Source organism: Pleurodeles waltl, chromosome 7 (genome assembly GCF_031143425.1).
Source record: "Pleurodeles waltl isolate 20211129_DDA chromosome 7, aPleWal1.hap1.20221129, whole genome shotgun sequence".
NCBI lineage: Eukaryota > Metazoa > Chordata > Amphibia > Caudata > Salamandridae > Pleurodeles > Pleurodeles waltl.
In genome coordinates, this window is record NC_090446.1 from 17,363,774 (window position 1) to 17,381,946 (window position 18,173).

The following is an 18,173-nucleotide window of genomic DNA, read 5'->3' on the forward strand; positions in this document are numbered from 1 at the left end:
AATATTTATGTCATGTTCTTTTGAACAATCTATCAACTGCCTTCTATTGCCTTGCCCAAGTCAGCTTACGCCCTCCTATAATTCCTCCGACACTGCCAGTCTGTGCCTCAGCACACCGACACTTGGAATAATGGCGTCTGGAGGTGTCAGGTCCAGTGAAGCCTGGAAGTGGAGGAGTTTGGAAAGAGAAAGAGCATTGTTGCCATCCAATAGTTGCTTCCTTGGCACTCCCCCTCACAAGTAATTCTCACAAGTAATTTGTTGACATAGTTTAATGTCTTCTCGCAAACGTTGGCTCGTTCCTAAGAAAGTACTGGACTCACATGGACTGGCCAACCCTTGTTGCATGTGTATGGTAACCTGTGTGGGGTGACCACGCTGAATCAGCCATGGATTTCCTGGATCAGATGGTAAGAGGCTCTCAGGTTAGTCAACCAGTAAACTACATAACACCTGCAACCAACACAGCTCAGGTGATGCCTGAATAACGTTCACAATGTCTAATGCATCCTCTTACAGAAACATAATCCAGAACTCTACACCAACAGTGTAGCACAGACTGTCCTTATAGTTGGGTGTCAGTGCGCTTCCAACATCTCTTTCCAGTAAAAAAAACAACTTGCGAACTTCCAACCTACGGTCCTAGACAGACACACCTACCAAACTCTAAACTCATGCAGCTCTTGCCTAAGTATCACAGTACCCCAAAAGACTTAACCATGCCATCAGCACTCACCATCATGCAACATTCTGCACATCTGAAGAGCATTGGTAACGTCCACTCATCACAGTCCACATAGCCTAAAGATGGATATCAGGATCCCACAACATCACCATACTTCCAGGTACTTCATTCACACATGAACCTCTGCACATCTCATTAGTCAAATAACCCCTTTTTCATGTAAGCATCCAGGGCACACCTTTGGTCACATCCCACAAACTTATACAATATCTAGCTGTGAAAGCATCCAAGATCCTCATGCTGGCTGGTGCTTTTCACAACTCACAAACAATACCACAATAAGGGAAGCCTCAAAATCTTTGTGAAGGTACCCCACCTGATTGGGGCGTGAAGCTACACCAATGGCAAACCGTCCACCATTTAATATTCATATGATAACATAAGATTACAATGCTGCTGTCATCAGTGTTGGCAGTTACCTCATTGTTGATGGTGAATACTAGGCAGATGATTTTTGTGTGTGGGGTTTTTGTGTTTATTGGGAGGAATAAAATGGTCAGGGCCAGTGTAGGAGGCTGGACTGGCTTGTAGTGAGTACCAAGGGGTACTTGCACCTTGCACCAGGCCCAGTTATCCCTTATTAGTGTATAGGGTGTCTAGCAGCATAGGCTGATAGATAATGGTAGCTTAGCAGAGCAGCTTAGGCTGAACTAGGAGACGAGTGAAGCTCCTATAGTACCACAAGTGTCACTTGCACAATATCATAAGAAAACACAATACACAGTTATACTAAAAATAAAGATACTTTATTTTTATGACACTATGCCAAAGTATCTCAGAGTGTACCCTCAGTATGAGGATAGCAAATATACACAAGTTGTATGTACACAGTACCAAAAATATGCAGTATAGTCTTAGAAAACAGTGCAAACAATGTATAGTTACAATAGGATGCAATGGGGACACATAGGGACAGGGGCAACACAAACCATATACTCCAAAAGTGGAATGCGAACCACGAATGGACCCCAAACCTATGTGACCTTGTAGAGGGTCGCTGGAACTATTAGAAAATAGTGAGGGTTAGAAAAATAGCCCACCCCAAGACCCTGAAAAGTGAGTGCAAAGTGCACTGAAGTTCCCCAAAGGACAAAGAAGTCGTGATAGGGGAATACTGCAGGAAAGACACAAACCAGCAATGCAACAACAATGGATTTCCAGTTGAGGGTACCTGTAGAACAAGGGGACCAAGTCCAAAAGTCACAAGCAAGTCGGAGATGGGCAGATGCCCAGGAAATGCCAGCTGTGGGTGCAAAGAAGCTTCTACTGGACAGAAGAAGCTTAGGTTTCTGCAGGAACGACAAGGGCTAGAGACTTCCCCTTTGAAGGACGGATCCCTCTCGCCGTGGAGAGTCGTGCAGAAGTATTTTCCCGCCGAAAGACCGCCAACAAGCCTTGCTAGCTGCAAATCGTGTGGTAAGCGGTTTTGGATGCTGCTGTGGCCCAGGAGGGACCAGGATGTCGCAAATTGCGTCAGGAGAGAGAGGGGACGTCGAGCAAGACAAGGAGCCCTCTGAGCAGCAGGTAGCACCCGGAGAAGTGCCAGAAACAGGCACTACGAGGATGCATGAAACGGTGCTCACCCGAAGTTACACAAAGGAGTCCCATGTCGCCGGAGACCAACTTAGAAAGTCGTGCAATGCAGGTTAGAGTGCCGTGGACCCAGGCTTGGCTGTGCACAAAGGATTTCTGACGGAAGTGCACAGGGGCCGGAGTAGCTGCAAAAGTCGCGGTTCCCAGCAATGCAGTCTGGCGTGGGGAGGCAAGGACTTACCTCCACCAAACTTGGACTGAAGAGTCACTGGACTGTGGCAGTCACTTGGACACAGTTGCTGGATTCGAGGGACCTCGCTCGTCGTGCTGAGAGGAGACCCAAGGGACAGGTGATGCAGTTCTTTGGTGCCTGCGGTTGCAGGGGGAAGATTCCGTCGACCCACGAGAGATTTCTTCGGAGCTTCTAGTGCAGAGAGGAGGCAGACTACCCCCACAGCATGCACCACCAGGAAAACAGTCGAGAAGGCGGCAGGATCAGCGTTACAGAGTTGCAGTAGTCGTCTTTGCTACTATGTTGCAGTTTTGCAGGCTTCCAGCGCGGTCAGCAGTTGATTCCTTGGCAGAAGGTGAAGAGAGAGATGCAGAGGAACTCGGATGAGCTCTTGCATTCGTAATCTAAAGTTTACCCAGAGACAGAGACCCTAAATAGCCAGAAAAGAGGGTTGGGCTACCTAGGAGAGAGGATAGGCTAGCAACACCTGAAGGAGCCTATCAGAAGGAGTCTCTGACGTCACCTGGTGGCACTGGCCACTCAGAGCAGTCCAGTGTGCCAGCGGCACCTCTGTTTCCAAGATGGCAGAGGTCTGGAGCACACTGGAGGAGCTCTGGACACCTCCCAGGGGAGGTGCAGGTCAGGGGAGTGGTCAATCCCCTTTCCTTTGTCCAGTTTCGCGCCAGAGCAGGGCTAAGGGGTCCCCTGAACCGGTGTAGACTGGCTTATGCAGAATTGGGCACATCTGTGCCCAAGAAAGCATTTCCAGAGGCTGGGGGAGGCCACTCCTCCCCTGCCTTCACACCATTTTCCAAAGGGAGAGGGTGTAACACCCTCTCTCAGAGGAAGTCCTTTGTTCTGCCATCCTGGGACAAGCCTGGCTTGACCCCAGGAGGGCAGAAACCTGTCTGAGGGGTTGGCAGCAGCAGCAGCTGCAGTGAAACCCCAGGAAAGGCAGTTTGGCAGTACCAGGGTCTGTGCTACAGACCACTGGGATCATGGGATTGTGTCAACTATGCCAGGATGGCATAGAGGGGGCAATTCCATGATCATAGACATGTTACATGGCCATATTCGGAGTTACCATTGTGAAGCTACATATAGGTAGTGACCTATATGTAGTGCACGCGTGTAATGGTGTCCCCGCACTCACAAAGTCTGGGGAATTGGCCCTGAACAATGTGGGGGCACCTTGGCTAGTGCCAGGGTGCCCTCACACTAAGTAACTTTGCACCTAACCTTTACCAGGTAAAGGTTAGACATATAGGTGACTTATAAGTTACTTAAGTGCAGTGTAAAATGGTTGTGAAATAACGTGGACGTTATTTCACTCAGGCTGCAGTGGCAGGCCTGTGTAAGAATTGTCAGAGCTCCCTATGGGTGGCAAAAGAAATGCTGCAGCCCATAGGGATCTCCTGGAACCCCAATACCCTGGGTACCTCAGTGCCATATACTAGGGAATTATAAGGGTGTTCCAGTAAGCCAATGTAAATTGGTAAAATTGGTCACTAGCCTGTTAGTGACAATTTGAAAGAAATGAGAGAGCATAACCACTGAGGTTCTGATTAGCAGAGCCTCAGTGAGACAGTTAGTCACTACACAGGTAACACATTCAGGCACACTTATGAGCACTGGGGCCCTGGATACCAGGGTCCCAGTGACACATACAACTAAAACAACATATATACAGTGAAAAATGGGGGTAACATGCCAGGCAAGATGGTACTTTCCTACACAACCCCCCCCCCAAACGAAGGACAATAAGACTAGCCATGACCTGATGAGGCTTCATTGTCTAAGTGGAAATATCTGGAGAGTCCATCTGCATTGGAGTGGCTACTCCCAGGTCTATGTTCCACTGTATAGTCCATTCCCTGTAGGGATATGGACCACCTCAACAATTTAGGATTTTCACCTTTCATTTGTTTTAGCCAAAGTAGAGGTTTGTGGTCTGTCTGAACAATGAAGTGAGTGCCAAACAGGTATGGCCTCAACTTCTTCAGTGCCCAGACCACAGCAAAGGCCTCCCTCTCAATGGCAGACCAACGCTTTTCTCTAGGGGTCAACCTTCTACTAATAAAAGCAACAGGTTGATCCAGGCCCTCAGAATTAAGTTGTGATAGTACTGCCCCTACTCCTAATTCAGATGCATCAGTTTGGACATAGAATTTTTTAGAGTAACAAGGGCTTTTCAGGACAGGTGCAGAGCACATGGCCTGCTTCAGCTCCTCAAAAGCTTTCTGACAGTTTGCTGTCCATAATACCTTTTTAGGCATTTTCTTGGATGTGAGGTCATTAAGAGGGGCTGCAATGGAGCCATAGTTCTTAATGAACCTCCTGTAATACCCAGTGAGGCCTAGGAAGGCTCTCACCTGAGTCTGAGTAGTAGGGGGAACCCAATCTATAATAGTTTGGATTTTTCCCTGAAGTGGTGCAATCTGTTCCCCACCAACAAGGTGTCCCAGATAAACCACCTTACCCTGCCCTATCTGGCACTTTGAAGCCTTGATAGTGAGGCCTGCCTTTTGCAGGGCCTCTAAAACTTTCCATAGGTGGACCAGGTGATCATCCCAGCTGGAGCTAAAGACAGCTATATCGTCCAAATATGCTGCACTGAAAGCTTCCAGCCCTTGCAGGACTGTGTTCACCAACCTCTGAAAAGTGGCAGGTGCATTTTTCAATCCAAAAGGCATTACTGTGAACTGGTAATGTCCTCCAATGGTTGAAAATGCAGTTTTATGTTTAGCATCTTCTGATAATTTGATCTCCCTATACCCTGCAGTCAAATCAAAAGTGCTTAGATACTTGGCAGATGCCAGTGTATCTATGAGCTCATCTGCCCTGGGTATAGGGAGAGCATCAGTTTTGGTTACCTGGTTGAGACCTCTGTAGTCTACACAAAACCGCATTTCTTTCTTTCCATCCTTGGAATGAGGTTTTGGTACAAGTACCACAGGAGAAGCCCATGGACTTTCAGAGTGCTCAACCACTCCCAGTTCTAACATTTTCTGCAACTCTTGCTTTATGCAGTCCCTGACATGGTCAGGCTGCCTATAGATCTTACTTTTGACAGGCAAACTGTCTCCAGTATCTATAGTGTGCTCACACCAAGAAGTGGTACCTGGCACAGTAGAGAAGAGTTCAGAGAACTGACCCAGGATATTTATGCAATGGTCTTTCTGCTCAGCAGAAAGACAATCAGCCAAAACTACACCTTCCACAAGAGCATCTTGTTCTGTGGAAGAGAAGAGATCAGGTAGAGGATCACTGTCTTCTTCCTGTCCCTCATCAGTTGCCATGAGCAGGGTGAGATCAGCCCTGTCATAGTAGGGTTTCAGGCGATTGACATGGAGCACCCTAAGGGGACTCCTGGCAGTGCCTAAGTCAACTAAATAGGTGACTTCACCCTTTTTCTCAACAATTGTGTGTGGTCCACTCCATTTATCTTGGAGTGCTCTTGGGGCCACAGGCTCCAAGACCCACACTTTTTGCCCTGGTTTGTACTGAACCAAAACAGGCTTCTGGTCATGCCATTGCTTTTTGAGCTCTTGGCTGGTCTGAAGGTTTTTACTGCCCTTTTTCATATACTCAGCCATCCTTGATCTGAGGCCAAGTACATAATCCACAATATCTTGTTTTGGAGCTTTTAAAGGTTGTTCCAAACCCTCCTTGACAAGTGTGAGTGGACCTCTAACAGCGTGTCCAAAAAGAAGTTCAAAGGGGCTGAAGCCCACTCCTTTCTGGGGTACCTCCCTGTAGGCAAAAAGGAGGCATGGTAACAGGATATCCCATCTCCTGCGGACTTTTTCAGGGAGACCCATAATCATGCCTTTGAGAGTTTTGTTAAATATCTCCACCAGTCCATTTGTTTGTGGATGATAGGGTGTGGTCAACTTGTAAGTCACACCACACTCCTTCCACATGGCCTTTAAGTATGCAGACATGAAATTGCTTCCCCTGTCTGATACTACTTCCTTTGGGAAGCCCACCCTGGAAAATATTCCCAGGAGGGCCTTTGCCACTGCAGGAGCTGTAGTGGTCCTTAAAGGAATTGCTTCAGGGTATCTTGTGGCATGGTCCACTACCACCAAGATAAACCTATTGCCTGAAGCAGTAGGAAGGTCAAGGGGGCCAACTATGTCAACCCCTACCCTTTCAAAGGGAACCCCAACCACAGGCAGTGGAATAAGGGGTGCCTTTGGGGTGCCACCTGTCTTGCCACTGGCTTGACAAGTTTCACAGGACTTACAAAACTCTTTTGTGTCCTCAGACATCCTAGGCCAATGAAACAAGGGAACAAGCCTGTCCCAAGTTTTCATTTGTCCCAGATGTCCAGCTAGGGGAATGTTGTGGGCAAGAGTTAGGAGAAACCTTCTGTACTCCTGAGGAATCACTAATCTCCTGGCAGTTCCAGGTTTAGGATCCCTTGCTTCAGTGTACAAGAGGTTGTCCTCCCAGTAAACTCTGTGAGAGTCACTGACATCCCCATTAGCCTGTTTGACAGCTTGCTGTCTTAGACCCTCTAGTGTGGGACAGGTTTGCTGTGCCACACTCAGCTCCTCCCTGGCAGGCCCCCCTTCAACCAAAAGCTCAGCAGTGTCTGCTTCCAGCTCCTCTGGTGTAGGTTCTGCACAGGGTGGAATTTCTTCTTCCTCAGCAGTAGAATCCACTGTAGAGGGAGGGATAGTAGGAAGTGCTTTACTTCTACTACCCCTAGCTTTAGGGAGCACTTGGTCCATTGTTCCAGGATCCAAGCTTCCCTGTCCTTTTTGCTTTTTGGCCTGAGCCCTGGTTAAAGCAAAAATATGCCCTGGGATGCCCAGCATTGCTGCATGGGCTTCCAACTCCACATCTGACCAAGCTGATGTCTCCAAATCATTTCCTAGTAGACAGTCTACAGGTAAATCTGTGGCTACCACAACTTTCTTTGGACTAGTAACCCCCCCCAGTTGAGATTTACAACAGCCATGGGGTGGCTAAGTGTGTTGTTGTGAGCATCGGTTACTTGGTACTGGTGACCAAGTAGGTGTTGTTCAGGGTGGACCAGTTTCTCTATGACCATAGTCACACTGGCACCAGTGTCCCTGTAGGCCTGAACCTCAACACCATTTATTAGGGGTAGCTGCTTGTACTTATCCATATTAAGGGGACAAGCAACTAAGGTGGCTAAATCAATAGCCCCCTCAGAGACTAACACAGCCTCTGTGGTCTCCCTAACAAGACCAACCCCAACTAAGTTACCAAAAGTGAGCCCAGCTACTCCCTTGGATTGGCTATTAGTAGGTTTGCTCCCACCACCACTGCTATTAGTAGGGACACTAGGTGTAGCAGTAGGGGTTGTAGTGGTAGGAGGCTTGGTGCTTTTCTTTGGACAACTGGGATCTGTTGTCCAATGGCCTTTTACTTTACATAAATAGCACCATGGTTTCTTTTCTTTGTTTTGATTAAAAGAGGATTTGGGCCCACCACCCCCACCAGAGTGTTTTTGTGGGCCTGATGAAGACTCATTTTTAGATTTGTCCCCACCCTTGTCAGAAGACTTACCATCCTTCTTTTTGTTGCCATCTTTGTCACCCCCTGTATGAACTTTTCTGTTCACCCTTGTTCTGACCCATTTGTCTGCCTTCTTTCCCAATTCTTGGGGAGAGGTCAGATCAGAGTCCACCAAGTACTGGTGCAACAAATCAGACACACAATTATTAAGAATATGCTCTCTCAGGATCAAGTTATACAGGCTGTCATAATCAGTAACTTTACTGCCATGTAACCACCCCTCCAAGGCCTTCACTGAATGGTCAATGAAATCAACCCAGTCTTGTGAAGACTCCTTTTTGGTCTCTCTGAACTTTATCCTGTATTGTTCAGTGGTTAAGCCATAACCATCCAGGAGTGCATTCTTAAGAACTGTAAAATTATTGGCATCACTTTCTTTCACAGTAAGGAGCCTATCCCTACCTTTTCCACTAAATGATAGCCATAGGATAGCAGCCCACTGCCTTCGAGGGACATCCTGTACAACACAGGCCCTCTCAAGTGCAGCAAACTACTTGTTAATGTCATCCCCCTCCTTATAAGGGGGAACTATCTTGTGCAGATTCCTGGAATCATGCTCTTTTGCAGGATGACTATGGGGAATACCGCTGCTGCCACCATGGGTTTCAAAACCCAACTTCTGTCTTTCCTTCTCTAGTTCTAAAGACTGTCTATCCAAATCCAGCTGTTGCTTTTTAAGCTTCAGTCTGGTTTGTTCCACCCTCAACTTATTAAGTTCCCTTTCTAACAATCTGTCATCAGGGTTGGTGGGAGGGACATTCCTAGACACAGAAGTATGATGGGAATGAACAGAAGGAGACCTGTCCCTTACAGAGGGCACCCTAACAGCTTGGCTGACAGTGTAATGTGAGAGCACATCATCTGTATGATGTGACTCCACCTCAGTAACAACTATGCTAGACTGTCTAGTAATGGGCAGGCTCAGAAGTTTCTTTCCTGAATCTTTTCCTGGGGGAGTCCCTGGATCAGATTGGGAACCATTAGCTACTTTTTCAACAGATGGGGCACTTTTTGCCTTATCTTGTTCTCTAAGCATGTTAAGTAACAATTCCAAGGAAGGATTCTTCCCTACACTCAAACCTCTCTCTACACAGAGACTCCTTGCTCCTTTCCAGCTAAGGTGATCATATGCAATCTTAGACAGATCAACATTTTGGCCTGTGCCAGACATTTTTAGAGAGAGTTAAAGTGATAGAAAAAGAGAAAAAAGTTTGTCAGAGCTTTTTAGAAAGACAGAAAAAAAACTTTTTAAACTTTTAAGAACTTTTTGAAAGTTTGGAAGTACTTTTCAGCACTTTAGAAAAGAGTGAAAAGAGGAAATGCAAAACTTTTTAGCTATGTGTACACACACTGAACTTGTTTTGTATATTTTTCTCTTATGAAAAGTACAATGACAAGAGTGGTAAGTAGTCTCAAAGCACTTATCCCACCGCTGCACAACCAATGTAGGAGGCTGGACTGGCTTGTAGTGAGTACCAAGGGGTACTTGCACCTTGCACCAGGCCCAGTTATCCCTTATTAGTGTATAGGGTGTCTAGCAGCATAGGCTGATAGATAATGGTAGCTTAGCAGAGCAGCTTAGGCTGAACTAGGAGACGAGTGAAGCTCCTACAGTACCACAAGTGTCACTTGCACAATATCATAAGAAAACACAATACACGGTTATACTAAAAATAAAGGTACTTTATTTTTATGACAATATGCCAAAGTATCTCAGAGTGTACCCTCAGTATGAGGATAGCAAATATACACAAGTTATATGTACACAATACCAAAAATATGCAGTATAGTCTTAGAAAACAGTGAAAACAATGTATAGTTACAATAGGATGCAATGGGGACACATAGGGACAGGGGCAACACAAACCATATACTCCAAAAGTGGAATGCGAACCACAAATGGACCCCAAACCTATGTGACCTTGTAGAGGGTCGCTGGGACTATTAGAAAATAGTGAGGGTTAGAAAAATAGCCCACCCCAAGACCCTGAAAAGTGAGTGCAAAGTGCACTGAAGTTCCCCAAAGGACAAAGAAGTCGTGATAGGGGAATACTGCAGGAAAGACACAAACCAGCAATGCAACAACGATGGATTTCCAGTCGAGGGTACCTGTGGAACAAGGGGACCAAGTCCAAAAGTCACAAGCAAGTCGGAGATGGGCAGATGCCCAGGAAATGCCAGCTGTGGGTGCAAAGAAGCTTCTACTGGACAGAAGAAGCTTAGGTTTCTGCAGGAACGACAAGGGCTAGAGACTTCCCCTTTGGAGGACGGATCTCGCTCGCCGTGGAGAGTCGTGCAGAAGTGTTTTCCCGCCGAAAGACCGCCAACAAGCCTTGCTAGCTGCAAATCGTGCGATAAGCGGTTTTGGATGCTGCTGTGGCCCAGGAGGGACCAGGATGTCGCATATTGTGTCAGGAGAGAGAGGGGACGTCGAGCAAGACAAGGAGTCCTCTCAGCAGCAGGTAGCACCCAGAGAAGTGCCAGAAACAGGCACTACGAGGATGCGTGAAACTGTGCTCACCCGAAGTTACACAAAGGAGTCCCACGTCGCCGGAGACCAACTTAGAAAGTCGTGCAATGCAGGTTAGAGTGCCATGGACCCAGGCTTGGCTGTGCACAAAGGATTTCCGCCGGAAGTGCACAGGGGCCGGAGTAGCTGCAAAAGTCGCGTTTCCCAGCAATGCAGTCTGGCGTGGGGAGGCAAGGATTTACCTCCACCAAACTTGGACTGAAGAGTCACTGGACTGTGGGAGTCACTTGGACACAGTTGCTGGATTCGAGGGACCTCGCTCGTCGTGCTGAGAGGAGACCCAAGGGACTGGTGATGCAGTTCTTTGGTGCCTGCGGTTGCAGGGGGAAGATTCCGTCGACCCACGGGAGATTTCTTCGGAGCTTCTAGTGCACAGAGGAGGCAGACTACCCCCACAGCATGCACCACCAGGAAATCAGTCGAGAAGGCGGCAGGATCAGCGTTACAGAGTTGCAGTAGTCGTATTTGCTACTATGTTGCAGTTTTGCAGGGTTCCAGCGCGGTCAGCAGTCGATTCCTTGGCAGAAGGTGAAGAGAGAGATGCAGAGGAACTCGGATGAGCTCTTGCATTCGTTATCTAAAGTTTCCCCAGAGACAGAGACCCTAAATAGCCAGAAAAGAGGGTTGGGCTACCTAGGAGAGAGGATAGGCTAGCAACACCTGAAGGAGCCTATCAGAAGGAGTCTCTGACGTCACCTGGTGGCACTGGCCACTCAGAGCAGTCCAGTGTGCCAGCAGCACCTCTGTTTCCAAGATGGCAGAGGTCTGGAGCACACTGGAGGAGCTCTGGACACCTCCCAGGGGAGGTGCAGGTCAGGGGAGTGGTCACTCCCCTTTCCTTTGTCCAGTTTCGCGCCAGAGCAGGGCTAAGGGGTCCCCTGAACCGGTGTAGACTGGCTTATGCAGAATTGGGCACATCTGTGCCCAAGAAAGCATTTCCAGAGGCTGGGGGAGGTTACTCCTCCCCTGCCTTCACACCATTTTCCAAAGGGAGAGGGTGTAACACCCTCTCTCAGAGGAAGTCCTTTGTTCTGCCATCCTGGGACAAGTCTGGCTTGACCCCAGGAGGGCAGACACCTGTCTGAGGGGTTGGCAGCAGCAGCAGCTGCAGTGAAACCCCAGGAAAGGCAGTTTGGCAGTACCAGGGTCTGTGCTACAGACCACTGGGATCATGGGATTGTGCCAACTATGCCAGGATGGCATAGAGGGGGCAATTCCATGATCATAGACATGTTACATGGCCATATTCGGAGTTACCATTGTGAAGCTAAGCTACATATAGGTAGTGACCTATATGTAGTGCACGCGTGTAATGGTGTCCCCGCACTCACAAAGTCCGGGGAATTGGCCCTGAACAATGTGGGGGAACCTTGGCTAGTGCCAGGGTGACCTCACACTAAGTAACTTTGCACCTAACCTTTATCAGGTAAAGGTTAGACATATAGGTGACTTATAAGTTACTTAAGTGCAGTGTAAAATGGCTGTGAAATAACGTGGACGTTATTTCACTCAGGCTGCAGTGGCAGGCCTGTGTAAGAATTGTCAGAGCTCCTTATGGGTGGCAAAAGAAATGCTGCAGCCCATAGGGATCTCCTGGAACCCCAATACCCTGGGTACCTCAGTACCATATACTAGGGAATTATAAGGGTGTTCCAGTAAGCCAATGTAAATTGGTAAAATTGGTCACTAGCCTGTTAGTGACAATTTGAAAGAAATGAGAGAGCATAACCACTGAGGTTCTGATTAGCAGAGCCTCAGTGAGACAGTTAGTCACTACACAAGTAACACATTCAGGCACACTTATGAGCACTGGGGCCCTGGATACCAGGGTCCCAGTGACACATACAACTAAAACAACATATATACAGTGAAAAATGGGGGTAACATGCCAGGCAAGATGGTACTTTCCTACAGCCAGCAGTTCCTGTAGGGTAAGAGTGATGAACTAAAAAGGCTGGGCCCTTGCTAGGCCTGCTGCTGAACCATGTCACAGGAAATAATGTTCTAAGGAACTACTTATTCTGTCTGCACTTGGTTCCTCTGGAGGTGGAGTGGCTTTAACCTTCTCCAATATTACTACTTCCCACTAGTTCCTCTGCCTTCAAGTTGGTTGCCAGTATAACTATTGGAAATAATCGAACTGTAAGAGGAAAGGAAACATGTTTCCCCATTTCATTAAGATAATATGAATCACTGTGCTCAACTACATTGCTGAAATCCACTCATCACAGCCGCTCAGGTCTTAAACTCAAGTAGATAACTCTATGGTTGGGATGTGTATGGTTCATCCAGTTCCCTTTTGCAAAATTATGTTAAATTTCATGAAACTTGCATAAAATTATCTGAAATGCAAAACATGCAAGTTGTGGTATTTTTTTTAGCGTGAAGTGCCTCCTGTTGCCCAACCTTGAAACAAGGACGCACTTTGCACTAAAAAAAAGACCAGAAAACACAACTGCAACAAACCAGTGCTACTTGCATTCTGTCCATTCTCATTGTTCTGGTGGTCCCACGCTAGGATGTTTTACCAGGACAACTCTCAACTACCATATGTAGCACAATGGCATAATTTTAAGGAATTTTGCTAAGAAAGCGTAATGCGAACTGCTAGAACCTCCTTGAATGATTGTCAGTGTAATTGAAATTTCACTTTGGAATGGTTGAGATATGCAGGTGCAGCCTCAATCTTTGAGAATCCACCTCTTAATTTTTCATATTTCTTATTGACTTACAGAAGGGGCTGAAAACATGACTTCTAGAAGGCACCACTGAAGCACAGTGCTGCTTCTGCTGTTGTGATAGAGTTTCCCTGTGTGCTCATTTCTGAACCTTGCAGTATTGTGCATCACTGACGTTCTTAGATCCTATGTGCTGAGTTATCACTGCAATGGGTGAATGAAAACCGTCGTGCCTCAATGTCTTCAAACCTGTCCAGCCACAGCATGTCTGTTATGAGGACAGAAGATCAGTTAGGGTCTGTTTGAGATTTTCTGCAGGTAGCTGGCCACATTCATCACCATTCCTCCTACTCCTGGGTGTTAGACTTTGTGCTAAGTGTAGGAATGTCAACCTACCTGGTGTTGATCATATGATAACAATGCATCAGTCATAGTGGCAGATTCCCTGTTACCTCAGCTGAACCCTGAGCATGCCACAACACAGATGTGGCCTGATCACCATTCTCTCTTTGAAGGAGAGGGCATAGAAAACTGTCCCTGATACATAGGGTGCTTTCTCCCTACAATGCAGGGCCATTTTTCCATTTTTTTCCCTATACCTGTGCCTTGTCTGGGTATCCCTGGCAGAAATTAATTTGTAGCACTGTTAGAGGGGTAGGGCTATTAACACTGAGACCTAGCTGTCCTGTCGTCAACGGCAAACAAGTGAAGGGGTTTCTTCACCAGTACATGCAAACCAAACGTTCAGCTTGACAGGAGCTGCACCATTTTAAGGTGCCTCTTCCATTTGATCAAATTATAAATCATCCTCTTCATGACTTAAATACTGTTCATATCTGCTAGTATTTGGAGGTCAAGGTTTCAATGCCAACAAGGCCTTCCCAGCTTGCGGGGTTGGTAAACGGAGTACTGTTGAATTGGTTAAGATGAACAACTCCATTTTGCCACATTGAGAAAGTGCTAGATAACATAAGTTACTAATAGAGTTGTGCAACAAGCATGTGCAACTAGAAGGAGGTTTGAAGACTTTCCCAACACTTACCATTGTTTATTGGCTCATGTTCTTTACGCAAACTGCATGAAATGCCTGCATGTGCCACAAAAGGTAGTGTACAATTACTTACAGTGGAAAGAATATGTTATCTGAAGGCTTACCCGTCTCTTGAAATCTTTCTTGCAGCGTGAGCTTTGCTTGTCTGGTACTCGCAATCCTGATAATGCGACTCACGGGCTGTGACGGAGAGGTGATCCCCATGTCTGGTGCCCTTGTCCTGGGATGGTGCTATGTTATGTACTTTGCACGTGGATTTCAGATGCTTGGACCTTTCACCATCATGCTACACAAGGTAGAGTGCAGAAAAAAGTTCAAATCATTGGAAAGAATCAGTCAAATATTATGGTCCCAATTATGAGTTTGGCAGAGTAGAATCCCTGGGTGAGATACTGTAACTCCCAATCGCAAGATGTTTGGTGTTCCACACCCAGATTTACCAGCTGGGGGAAAACAGAGCCCAGTTCCTATGGTTTTGAAGAGTTTGAGCTGCACAATCTTAAATATTAGTTTTAATTTAGTTATTGGTCCTGAAGAAGGAGGGATAAAGGTCAAGGAGCCACCAAAACACTTAATTGACGCAACATTTTTAGTATTTTGATTGTATGCAGTTGTTTTCTATGTTATTTTTGACCAAATGTTTTTGATGATGTATTTGGTCCAATGGATGATAAACTATCTTACCAAAAGTCACTAGCATTTCATTTGGATTTTATCAAATATTTATAAGAGTCTAAATATTGTGGTTGGAGAATAATTGGGTATTGTTTGAGATAGAAGTTATATATTTTGTTCTTGTGTTGATAATTACATATCCATATAGCAAACATTTGGGTTTTAACAATAAGTCCAGGGGAAAAACCTTTGTATTGGTTTCGCTGAACTCTATACCCTGTGCCTTTACAAAAGGGGTTACTCTCTAATTTGTTGAAGTTAAGACTTTTGTACCTGCAAAGGCCCATATGTGTTAGAGCACCCCAGGTGCAGAACAACACAAATACACTTTAGAGAAGTGTAGGAGGGTGGCCTGGTTTGTGGTGGGTACCTGTGGTACTTACACCTTACACCAGGTCCAATTATCCTTTATTAGTGAAATGTAGGCAGTGTTCAAGCAGCTTAAGCTGTCTCTGTGTAGCTGTAGCAGAGCAACTTAGGCGGGACTAGGAGACATGCAAAGCTCCTGCAATACCACTATAGTTACACAGTACATATACACAATAAAAGACAATACTCAGTGTTACCAAAAATAAAGGTACTTGATTTTAGTGACACAAGGCAAAAACATCTTAGAGGCAACACTCCTTCTGGAGGTAAGTATGATACACAATATATACACTAGTAACCAAAATCAGGTAAGTAAACAGTCATAGAATAGTGCAAACAGAAAATACAATAGATTGCAATGGGCCTAATGGCAACACAAACCATATACTCAAATAGTGGAATGTGAATGTCAAATCCCCCGCTTGGCAAGTGATGTGTGTAGAGGGGCTCTGGGAGTGTAAGAAAACACCAAAGGTAAGTAAAGCACCCCACCCCAGAGCCCTGGAAAGCAGGAGTAAAGTACAGCAAATTTCCTCAGAACACACTACAAGTGGTGATGAAGAATGATGCAAGAACCAAAAGAGACTGCAAGTAACCAACAATGGATTCCTGGACCTGAAGACCTGTGAAGAGAGGAGACCAAGTCCAGAAGTAGACGAAAGAGTCCAGGAAGAACAGGAGCCCCTACCCGCTGGAAGAAGGTGCAAAAGTGGATTCTCCGGTTAGAAGAAAAGTACAGAAATGCACCAATGAAGATAGCTGTTGGATCCTGCATGATGCAAGAGATGTCCCACGTCGAGTTGTTGGATGCAGGCTGTTTGCATTGCTGGATTCTGCCAACAAGCCTTGGTTCACGCAAATACGTGGTCTGTGTCAAAGAGGAGCTTCCCGGACCCAGAAGTGACCTGGGGGTCTCAACTCGGACTGAGGAGACAGAGGGGGGCTCTCAGCACTTTGGAGCACCCTCAGAAGGCCAGGCAGCACCCACAAGAGCCCCAGAAAATGGGGAAAAAGGAGATGCAAAATACAGTCATCCCAGCACTACACTAGAGGATCCCACTTTGCCGGAGAACAACTCAGTGAGCTGCGCATTGCAGGATGGAGTGCTGGTAACCTGGGCTACGCTGTGCATGAAGAACTTTTGAAAGAAGTGCACAGAAGCCCAAGGAGCTGCAGAAGACGCGGTGCACAGGTGTACTGTCGCCACACGGGGAGGCAAACTCTTACCTCCTCCAAATTTGGACAGCTGAACCTTTGGACAGTCTGGGTCACTTCAGTCCACCACCTGTGTTTCAAGGATCACGCTCGTCGACAGGAGAGGACCCCCAGAGTACCAATTGTCATTGCAGAGAGGTGCCTGCTGAAGCAGGGAAGTGACTCAGTCACTCAACAGGGGATTCCTTCAGTTCTTCTGGTGCAGGGTGAAGCCAGGCAGTCCTTAGAGCATGCACACCTTGGAAGCTGTTGCAATTGCTGGCTGAAGCTGAAGTTGCAGGTCACAGGAGTCGTCCTGGATACTATGTTGCAGTTACAGCGGTTCCTGGAGCGGTTGATCCAATGGTCAGAACCTGAAGCAGAGGATGCAGAGGAGTCCTGGTGGAGTCTTGCAAACCGAATCTGAGGAAACACCCAGAGGAGAGACTCTAAATAACCCTGAGAGGGGGATTGGCTACCTACCCAGACATGCACCTATCAGGAGGGGTATCTGACGTCACCTGCTGGCACTGCCCACTCAGAGGTCCCCAGAGGGTTCCCACACCTTGGAATCCAAGATGGCTAACACCAGGGACATTCTGGAGCAGCTCTGGCCACCACCCCTGGGGTGGTGATGGACAGGGGAGTGGTCACTCACCTTTCTTTTGTCGAGTTCAGTGGCAGAGCAGGGACTGGGGGTCCCTGAACCGGTGTAGACTGGATAATGCGAAGAGTGCCCAGTTTGTGCCCTTCAGAGCATTTCCAGAGCCTCTGGGAGGAGACCCCTCCCATGTCTGTAACATCTATTTCCAATGTGAGAGGGTGTAGCACCCCCTTCCTAACGGAAATGCTTTGTTCTGCCTTCCTGGGATTGAGCTGCCCAGACCACAGGAGGGCAGAAACCTGTCTGTGATGTGGCAGCAGCTGGGGCTGCAGTGGAAACCTCAGAGAGCTGGTTTGGCAGTACCGGGGGTCCATGGTGGAGCCCCCAGGGTGCACGGAATTGCCCCCCCCCGCCATAACCGATTTGGATTGGGGGTTCAATTCCATGATCTTAAACACCTCACATGGGCATATTCAGAGTTACCATTGTGAAGCTACATATATGTACTGACATATATGTAGTGCACGCTTATAATGGTGTCCGCGCACTCACGAAGTCTGGAGATTTGGCTCTGGACAATGTGGGGGCACCTTTGCTAGTGCAAGGGTGCCCTCACACACAGTAACTTTTTACTTAGCCTTCAGCAAATGAAGGTCAGACATATAGGTGACTTAAAAGTTACCTGGTGCAGTGAAAAATTGCTGTGAACTAGTGTGTGCACTATTTCACTCAGGCTGCAGTGGCAGTCCTGATGAAAGGTTTGTATGGGCTCCTCATGGGTGGAAAAAGAAATGCTGCAGCCCATAAGGACATCTTGGAACCCCAATGCCCTGAGTACCTAGGTACCATTTACTAGGGATTTGTAAGGGGGATCCAGTGTGCCAATCAGAATTCAAATATGGAGCCACTAAACTGTAGTGACAAATTTGGTAAGTAGAGAGAGCATAAGCACTGGAGTTCTGGTTAGCAGAACTTCAGTGACACAGTCAAGCATACTGACAACACAAGG

At 47.0% G+C, this 18,173-nt stretch overlaps 1 protein-coding gene across 3 annotated transcripts in view; it reads left to right on the top strand.

The window, feature by feature from the left end:
• The window catches only part of LOC138303564 (transient receptor potential cation channel subfamily V member 6-like), a 92,904-nt gene that overhangs the window by 54,764 nt on the left and 19,967 nt on the right, over positions 1–18,173 (top strand). For all 3 annotated transcript variants that reach the window (XM_069242822.1, XM_069242824.1, XM_069242823.1), the window contains one exon: positions 14,452–14,617. In XM_069242822.1, the coding sequence (XP_069098923.1) occupies positions 14,452–14,617 (166 nt within the window). The remainder of the gene's footprint in view (positions 1–14,451; positions 14,618–18,173) is intronic.